The sequence below is a fragment of the Galeopterus variegatus genome, unplaced genomic scaffold, assembly GCF_000696425.1.
Source record: "Galeopterus variegatus unplaced genomic scaffold, G_variegatus-3.0.2 Scaffold649, whole genome shotgun sequence".
In the NCBI taxonomy this organism is placed as follows: Eukaryota; Metazoa; Chordata; class Mammalia; order Dermoptera; family Cynocephalidae; genus Galeopterus; species Galeopterus variegatus.
In genome coordinates, this window is record NW_007726760.1 from 468,628 (window position 1) to 478,437 (window position 9,810).

Consider the following 9,810-nt stretch of genomic DNA (forward strand, 5'->3'; position numbering starts at 1 on the left):
TGAGCGTGGTGCTGACAACCCCAAGTCAAGGGTTAAAACCCCCTTACCGGTCATTTTTTAAAAAAAAAAAAAAAAAAAAAAAGAATCATTGGGGAGCTTTTTGAAAAGATCAGTATGTCTGGGGCCCAAGAGTTTGAATTTCTAAAAAGCTCCCTAGTTGATCCTGGATTGGAATCCGCTCATCCATGGACTTCTCTTTTCAAGGGAACTTGGGTACTCCAAGAGGAAAGTGTGGGTTCCATTTGGCTTTGTTGTCCTTTCTGAACAGCTGTTCCTTGGGTTCACCTTGGGGATCTGCCCAAACCCAAACTCCGTAGAGAAATCAGTGTGTTGCTCCTTTAGGTTGGCTGATGTTTCTGCATTTGTCTCCTAATGAACTCTTGCTGGGAGCTCAGGTCTTAAAAGTGTGTGGCTGCTGAAACAGCTTTTTTGTGGTAGGTTCTGCACTGGATACTCCACTTACCGGCACAAATGAAATTTTTATCAGATGGGGGTTGGGGGGAAGGCTGGATTGAAGCTGTGGGTAATGACAGGATAGATTGCTAATTTTCTTGTGGTTCATCTTGCCTTTGTTCCATATTGACCAAGACTTGGTCTAAGATTCTGGAGAAGCCAAGTAGGAGGTGTGGCGTGAAATTAGCTGTTATGTCTAATAGATTAGGAAGAGGAAAAGGCATATAACATTATATGGTTTTTTGCCTTTGGAAGCAGAATTTAATGGTCATTGGCTGCTCTGTCACCAGCCCTCACACTAAGCACAATACAGATTTCTGCTGCAGAGCAAATTGGGCTGTAGCTCTGCAAAGAAGCGTAGCTCAGGGCACTGGAGAATTACATTTTTTGGTCCGAGGGCTTTTTCTGACGAATTGGAGAAGAGCTAGGTATTTGTGTATAAATGTTTGATTGACTATTGTTTGGAGGCAGCATGTTTAGAGAATGTGAAAGTCTAGATTCCATTTAGAACTCCAGCATCAGCTTTTGAGATGAAGGCCAAATCTGTCTTCATGCTTCCCTTTTTTTTCCCCCTCTGTAAAATGGAGAGTGATGACTGTCTTGTTCATGTCCTTATAGGAGTAGATTGTAGACAAGAGAAATCTAGGTATATTTTGTGCTTTTTGGAAGAGAAGTAATAAGACAGAACTAGTAAATTTTTTCTATGCTTACGATTTGATGCTGCTTGCTAGCTTTTCCACAGCTTACTATGTGCCAGTCTTGTTGGCAGCCTTGCAGCTGTGCGAAACTTGGTAAGTCTGGCCAGGATAGTTGTGATTTCTGTGGAACTGCACTTCCTAAGTAAGTCCACCCTGTTGCGAGGAAGGATGAGTTTGGATTTTTAATGTGTTCTCTTGTTAAGATTGGTAGGACCTGGAAGCGAGAAATTCAGTCTTTTGCCAAGGGGTATATGCCTTCTTCCTCATTGTTGGTTGGACTTAATTATGGGCCTCTTCAGCCTTTACTGTATAATTTGGGGTTTTTACAGTAACCTCTGGGCATAATTCTCTTTGCTGTTTCCAACATCTACCTTTTCCTCAGCTATCGACTGGAAAATACTTCCTACAATCATTTTATAAGGTTTAACAGTTCCCATGTTTAACACTAAGCAAAACTTTACTTCCTGTCAGATGCTTTTGAATCTGCTAATTGGACCTTCCTGGATATACTGAGTCTTAAGTTTAGTGTGAGTTAGCTTATAGAAGAACTCTTCTTTAAGTGAAGTAAGAAATGGGCCCCTATACTAATCAGGTTTCTGTTCTGGGGAACTGGTTTAGTTAACACACATATGTTGGAATTCAAAGATCTGGGCTCAATGCCTGTGGGTCTCGGTGTAATATAGAATTGCTATTTCAGGAAAACCAGTGGAGTTCCCTTGTCTGTTTCACATATGTTGAGCTGATTGTCTTCTGAATTGGTGAGAGATAGCATTTGATTTGACCTTTTTGAGTCATCACATAATACACACTTGGTTGAAGATGGGTACCTTGTTTACTTTTCAAGATTCACATTTACCAAGTTAACAATTGAGGCAATTACTGGTAGTCTTTATAGTTGCAAGGTTGAGAAATGGAGAACAGTTCTGTAGTGGTTTTCAATCTATTTGTTTGGGGAAAAAGATCCAATTCTGGAAAGAGAGGCAGGCTGTCTTGGCATCAGTTTGGGGCCCTGCTGTCCATGGACAGAGCTGGCAGTTATGAGAAACCTTTTTCACCATTTCCTTGGGTCTTCAGGTCTTAAGGGGTCTTTTTGAGTTATAGCATGACATGCTGAGAGCAAAACAATTTTATGGTGTGGTGAGCACATTCTGATTTTATGTTTGGGTTTTGGGTCCACACTTTGTTGATCTTTTTAACTATTTTTCCATGAAACAGTTGTGGTTGGCAGCTCTTTTTTAGAATGAGCTCTCTGGCTTTAGAAATCTGTATCTGTCCATTTGAGTCTTGTGCCTTGTCACTCCTTAACATTCTTCCTGCCAACATCATGCCTAAAGTTTTATTTATTTATTATTTTTTAAAAAGATGACCAGTAAGGGGATCTTAACCCTTGACTTGGTTTGTCAGCACCACGCTCACCCAGTGAGCTCACCGGCCATCCCTGTATGGGATCCGAACCCATGGCCCTGGTGTTATCAGCACCACACTCTCCTGAGTGAGCCACAGGCCGGCCCATGCCTAAGGTTTTAGACCTTGGACTATGCCTCTTGGCTTTTCCCTGGAAGTTCCCTCCATAGGTTCTTTAGTTGGTTTATGATGAAGTTTTGGATCTGACCTTGCTGCACAGATGTCTGTGTATTGGAACTAAAAATGAGCACATGGTTTTTGTGCCTGCAGCTCATGAGCAGACACTGGCTTATGATGTGTTGGAAATGGCACAGGCTGGCTGACTTGGCACTGTGTTTTAGCAGGGACAGAGGTACATTGGGGCCATAAAACCTGGTATTTGGACATCCTAGTTTGGAAGTTACTTTAGAAAAGGACATATGTAAGTCTTAGGGCATCAGTAGAGGAAACTTATGGTTAAGAGAGGGAGGGCATTACTGCTTCATTGTATATATTTTAGGTTTTAAGGAATTTGAAATCTGGCCAGTGGTTATATCTGTGTGTTATCCTGTCTGGTCTAATGCTTTTAACTCCTTTTATCCCATAAATCTGTTGCAGTACAATTAGTAATTTGCAGTGTGAAAATGGACAGAGGCATTCTGTCTCTTTGTTACCTACAGCACAGGCAGTGACATAGCTGACACAGAGGACTGCGAGCAGCAAAGAAGACCTTTGCTTGAGGCCTTCTGCCCCTGTCCTGTTCTGTCACCCAAGGCATAGCCCACCAAATCCTACCCGACCCTACTCCTCAAGTCTTTCTGCTGCTAAGATGCAAGTGGCCCACTGGCAAAATTATGGTGGCATAACTTTGCACCCTAATGCTGGGGAGGAATAAATAGCATAGGGTTAGTTAAAATGTTATCTGGAGTCTGTAAAACAGCACATCAGCTTATAATGGCTTTTATCATTCTCAAAATTTCATATATATACAAAAGGGGATGTATAAAGTGTATTACTTGAATAATAGTGAAATACAGTACATATCTAGGTACCCATCACTAAGCTTAGCAAATAGAAAGTTACCAGTACCTTTGAAGATTCGTTGATTCCTGATTACATCTTGCCCCTATGCCAGGTAACCCCCATCCTCAATTTTATGTTAATTATTCACTTGCTCTAGGTACCCATCACTAAGCTTAGCAAATAGAAAGTTACCAGTACCTTTGAAGATTCGTTGCTTCCTGATTACATCTTGCCCCTATGCCAGGTAACCCCCTTCCTCAATTTTATGTTAATTATTCACTTGCTTTTTTTTTTTTTTAACAGTCATCTAGATTGGTCTTTTCATGAATGACTGCCATTAGGATGCTGTCAGGATCCTTGAGGCAGAAACTGCTTTGGGTTTTTAGTTAGGCAGTGTCTACCCTCAGAGGGAAAGAAGCACATACATTTATTAATAGCCTTTCAGCCTCTTAGACCTTTTACCTCTTGAGCTTCCAGCCATGAGGCCTCCTTGTTTGCCAGGAAAAACCATCTTGGTGCTCTCAACTGGCTCTGCCTGGGTTTAGATTCAGATGTTTTTCTTTTTCTAGATCCTAGAAACTATGATTTTCTTCTTCAGTATGCCAGGGGCGGGGGAGAAGATGAGCTGAAGTGAGAAGGCCTCCGCAAGATGTGTGCATTTGGGTACTGCCGTTCTTCAGTGCCTGGCACGGAAGAGACTCGTCCCCAGCATGGGCAGATGGCAGAGTAATGCAGCTTCCTTTGAAAAGAGGCAAACGGCCAAATGGCTGAGGTGTGAACCTTTTGAAAGGCCAGTGCTTTAGGTTTCTACTTGCTGAGTTTAATGTTGTACCCACAAGTTATCAAATAAAAATCAGCTTGGAAGCTCTTCAGCAGTCTTAAAGTCCATGTCCAGTAGAATTAACTTTCCATTCCAGCCCTCTGGATTGTTGGAATTAAGCTGCAGACAGTAATGAGCAACTTTTATTCATAGAGGGACTGTGTGTGGTTGCGTCTTGTTTTTAATGTAGCCGCCTCTCCTGTGTGTGCTGTGGGTGGGGTCTTCACAGTGTGCATCATCATTAGAGCCCTCAAGTCTCAGCATGGAAGAGGCTGCAGAGTGAGTGTGAAGATAGGGCAGGAGAAGGAAGTGACCAGTGTCTCAGCTCTGAGTAAGGTTTTTGTGGATGGTTTTGGAATTTTGTTTGAAGTAAATTCTGAGAAGCTCAGACATCTGAGTTAAAACATAAATGCATAAACATCTTCTGAACTCAAATCATTTAAAATAGGATTTCATTTTGGATTTTCTTTGCTTTCCCTCCCCTCTGCTGGTGCAGTTGATGATTGAAAAGAGTTTATGTTCTGTTTAGCCATTTGGGTGAGAGTATTTTTGGAAGGTGAGCCGGCTATGATGCCTGGAGTCAGGTACTCAATTCTGCGGTGGGATTTTTTTTTAAATCTAGTTTATTGAGGGTTAGGGTTTTAAGGTGTCTGGTTTTATTAATTTTGACAAACTTAAAGAACCATCATAACCTCTACTACAACCAGCATATGGCATATTTCCATCACCTCAACAAATTATTTCCCTTGTAGTCAATTCAGTCATCCTGAGGCGATTTTTTTGAGTTTAGCACATTTCTAGCCAGAAAGTCTTTGTTGGAGTCTTTTGGATTTCTTTCATTTCTCACTGAAAAGCTAGTTAAAATTGGTACAGAGTGAGGAAATGTTCGGTGTGTAACCAAAAGGAGATCTGGGTTTTCAGGCTGGTTCCCTGGAGCAGCATCAAGGAGAAGTCATGGGGAGAGCTGTGTGACTGGCAGCTGAGAGGGGAAGGAGTTTCCTCCTGACTGCCAAACCCCTAACCTGAGGAGGCCCACTTGTTAGCTGATGGCTTTAACCTACACCTTGGGGCAATTGTGCAGACATAGGAGGTCTTTGTGGCTGAAGATTGCATGTGCATCCCATAGTGTTGTTCTCAGGGCTGGATATGTTCCCTGGTTCCCTTTGGGACCTCCTACTCTTAGAGGCGGGCCCACAGGGAAAACTGGTGCTCTGAGCTGACACCTGTTCAGGTCAAGAGCTGGGTGTTTTTTGGCTCCCAAATGAAAATCAACTCTGTATCTGACTTCCTTCCTTTGGAAATTGACTTGCTAATTACCACTCAAGGTATTTTACTCTTTTAATGTGCTAGGTATGGAGAGATCCAAAGGGATTTCTAATTGCTTGTTGTAGGCTGGTGAATTCTGTAGGCAAATCTATTTAAGGAATTGCCTTAATTATTTCATTCTTCCTCTTTAAATTTTAGGCTTTATTACAAGAGTGTTGCTGACCATAACTAGGGTTTGCTTTGTTTTTCAGTGCATCTGGAATTGAATGTTGTGTGATTTAAATGCATGTGTGTTCATTTCTCCTCTTTATTCTCCCTGTGTGCTTTCTCACCCTCTAGGAAACCCAGGTTGACAAGAACTCAAAGTGCCTTTTCTCCAGTCTCCTTCAGCCCCCTGTTCACAGGTAAGGGTGATAGATATCTTTCTCTTTCTTCTGACATCTGAAAGCAGGAGTGTTGGGAGACCTGTCAGGAAACACTTGGAGATGCATCACAGAGGGAGCTTCAGTCGTGTCTGTAGTTATTTCCTTCATTGCATGCCCGCTGGGTTTGGGGTGATGCTATTTGTATGGTATGGAATGTGTTCTTGACTTTGGATGCTTTATAGTTGGGGGTCAAGCCTGCTTGTTGGTAATTAGACAGCCCTAGCAGTTATGCAGGGCTTAGTTCAGGGTAATCACATATAAATTAAAAGTAGAAATTACAAATTTATGGGCTCACAGTACATAAAAGACTCTCTAGAAGTCATACAATTTTTCCTGCTTCCAAGGCAGTTCATGGATTATCTAATAAAAATGACCCATGATCATCTTGTCTATTTTTAAGGACTTTGGGCAAAGGGGATTACGTGAGTTCTTGTCTTACCCATTTTAGGGGCTGGCAGTTCTTGCAGCTGTTACGAGTTCTTCATTGTACCTAATTTAAATCTCCTCTTGGAGCAGGGAACACAGTTGCTGAAGCAGGAAGGCTGTTGACTATCTTTTGTGTAATGGGTAACTGCCTTCTCATTTTATGGGGAACTTTTTCAGAGAGGGAGACCTTCTGTTATGTCAGTCATATTTGAAGCTCCTGCTTGAATAAGCTGTAGAAAAGAAAGTCTTTACCACACTGCCTCAAGTCTCAAAAACTGAGGACTCCTCATTGGTTGTGACTGAGAAGCCTTTAAAAAATCCCAATCTCAAACTCCTTTGGATATTGTGTCCCTCAAAAACATGATTGGGAGCCGGCCCCGTGGCACACTCGGGAGAGTGCGGCGCTGAGAGCGCAGCGATGCTCCCGCCACAGGTTCGGATCCTATATAGGACTGGCCGGTGCGCTCACTGGCTGAGCGCGGTGCGGGCGACACCACACCAAGGGTTGCGATCCCCTTACCGGTCACGAAAAAGACAAAAAAAAAAAAAAAACATGATTGGAGGAATTATGATTTGGGAATGGACATTTCCAGGAAGATATTAAGCAGGCCAGTGACACCCCCAACTGGGTAGACTGCCTTGAGCTGTCAGAGTGAGTTAGTACCTGTATAGACATCTGCTATAGTGGGGAAGGAAGTCTCTGTTTTTAGCCCTAGCTCAGTATCAGAGAATCTTATCCTGTGGCAGCATGTCTTTCTACTTCATAACTGTTTCCTCCTTAAAGTGAGGAACTTCAGCATTCATAGCTTCAGGTTCAGGACAGCCTTAGCTCTATTGAATTACATCCTTTATTTAAGTGCTATACCTGAAATCTGGACCTCTGACCTGTCAGGAAACACACCTGTCTGGGCGCATTGCTCTGAGCAGCTAGGCTTTAAGTTACCAAGCTGTGTAATGAGTCCAGCTTCCTACATCTTCCACTGATAACTTTTATTATTTTTTATTTTTTTACTTTTTGATGGCTGGCCGGTATGGGTATCTGATCTCTTGACCTTGGTGTTATAACACGATGTTCTAGCCAGCTGAGCCAACCAGCCATCCTCACTGATGACTTTTAGAAAAGCTTTTCTGCTTAATTAGTGTTCGAGACCTTTGTAAAAAATTGTGTATTTAGATTCTGAAAACTCAACTCCTGGCCTTTCTAAGATATTGGTCAACTTATTTTCTTAGCTGAGAAGCATTAAAATACCAGCTGAGGGGCTAATTCAGCTCTGAATAAGAAAAAGGTATAAGAAATAACATTCTAGGGCCGGCCCGGTGGCGCAGTGCTACGGTGCGCCGCTTGGGAGCACGGCGGTGCTCCCGCCGAGGGTTTGGATCCCACATACAGACCGGTTCCCGCTCACTGGCTGAGCGAGGTGCGGGAGCATCACCGAGGGTTGCGATCCCGTTGCCGGTCCCGGTCCGGTACGGGCGTGACACTGAGGGTTGTGATCCGTTGCCAGACACGAAAAAAGACAAAAAGACAAAAAGAAAAAAAAAAAAAGCCGGTACGGGCGTGACACTGAGGGTTGTGATCCGTTGCCGGACACGAAAAAAGACAAAAAGACAAAAAGAAAAAAAAAAAAGAAAAAGAAATAACATTCTAGGAGCTAAATTAGAGAAATCCTGAGTTCTGACCTGTGGATCAGACCAGCAAAACCCATTCCTGGCCATTAATCTGTGTTAATAAAATATCTTTTCATCCTCTGGTGACTCAAGTGGAGAGGGGTAGATGGGGTTGGGTGGCAAGGAGTAGTGTATTATGGCAAGGATAGAACTGTAGGACATGCTGGGAAGTAAAGAGAAACCATATTCCCCACCTCCACTCCCCCAGCTCCTATTGAGAAGCTTCCTCTAAGCTTACCCGACTTTTGGCTGACTGTGTGTAGTGGATTGAAGCGACAGGAACAGACTAATACACTGTGGAAGTAGTTAATTTTTTTTTGGCAGCTGGCCAGTATGGGGATCCAAAACCTCAACCTTGGTGTTATTCTGTGCTCTAACTGGCTGAGCTAAAATTTGGCCAACCCAAATTTTAGGGTTGTAAATGTACTCTTAGCCTTTGCAGCCTCAGTTATTAGGAACTAACTGATATCTTAAATGATAAATTCTCTTATGGATGAATACTGTGGAAAATCTAGATGTGGAAAGCCATCCAGGAAGAAGTGGGGGCTAATGTTGGGACCTTTATCTGCATTCAGCTTACGTGTAGTTCTTACATTTTTTCCAGCACTTGCTTTTACTGTGTCTGTCTGGGCTTATAATAAGCCACTTGCCTTATTCCCTAAGGCAGAAATTGGTATACAAATCTGTAATGATAAATGATGTAGGTTCCATTTGATAAAGAAGCCCCTTTTTTCAGGGTTAGATAGTAAGTCAGTGGCAGAACCAGAATTAGATGGCTTTTTCACTGTCAGTCCTATGTTTTTGTTCCAAAGAATCCTTGACCCTTAACAGGGCAAAGGTATGATAAAATTTTGAATTGACTGGTGTTTAGGGGTGAGTCCAGCTTGGGAGCATTAGATGTTGAGCTTTTTGGCAGCCATGAACCTCTGTCTTGTTTGCTTGCCCTTTGCTTCCCTTTGCTTTTGGCCTCAGCTTTGGGCAAAGTGCTTCTGTAACATGCTTGCTCCGTGAATCCCTCAGGTGAAACAGTGTCGCTTGTGGACGTGGACATTTCTCAGCGGGGCCTGACCTCTCCACACCCTCCAACTCCCCCTCCTCCTCCGAGAAGAAGCCTCAGCCTCCTAGGTATAGTTTATTCCCTTCTCTGCCTTCTTGCCCTAGCAGGAGGGTGAGCTCTAGGGACTTGTTCTTTGCCAGGAGCCAACGAGCTTTTGGGCTCCTAATGATGACTCAATTTATTTCCTGTCCCTTTCTCAGCACCCCTGTCATCTCACTAAGTGGTTAAATGGGTCTCTTACCTGCATGTTATGATATATTAATTAGATTTACATTTATCGTGCCCTGAATGTACTGCAATCGGGCTGCTTTAGGAATATCCTTACTCTCTGGATTTCCAAGCAGAGCAAGCCAGATTAAGATGATTGTTGCAGGGCCGGCCTGGCGGCGCACTGGATAGTGCGCCGCTTGGGAAGCGCGGCGGCGCTCCCGTCCGAGGGTTCGGATCCCACACACGGACCAGTTCCCGCTCACTGGCTGAGCGGGGCGCGGGAGCAACACCGAGGGTTGCAATCCCGTTGCCGGTCCCCGGTCCGGTACGGGGGCAACACTGAGGGTTGCGATCCGTTGCCGGACACGGAAAAAAGACAAA

At 43.5% G+C, this 9,810-nt stretch overlaps 1 protein-coding gene across 1 annotated transcript in view; it reads left to right on the top strand.

Moving 5' to 3' along the window:
* The window catches only part of SOCS7 (suppressor of cytokine signaling 7), a 36,311-nt gene that overhangs the window by 2,874 nt on the left and 23,627 nt on the right, over positions 1-9,810 (top strand). The window contains 3 exon segments of the mRNA XM_008570981.1: positions 5,983-6,047; positions 9,183-9,330; positions 9,420-9,442. Of these exon segments, the coding sequence (XP_008569203.1) occupies positions 5,983-6,047; positions 9,183-9,330; positions 9,420-9,442 (236 nt within the window).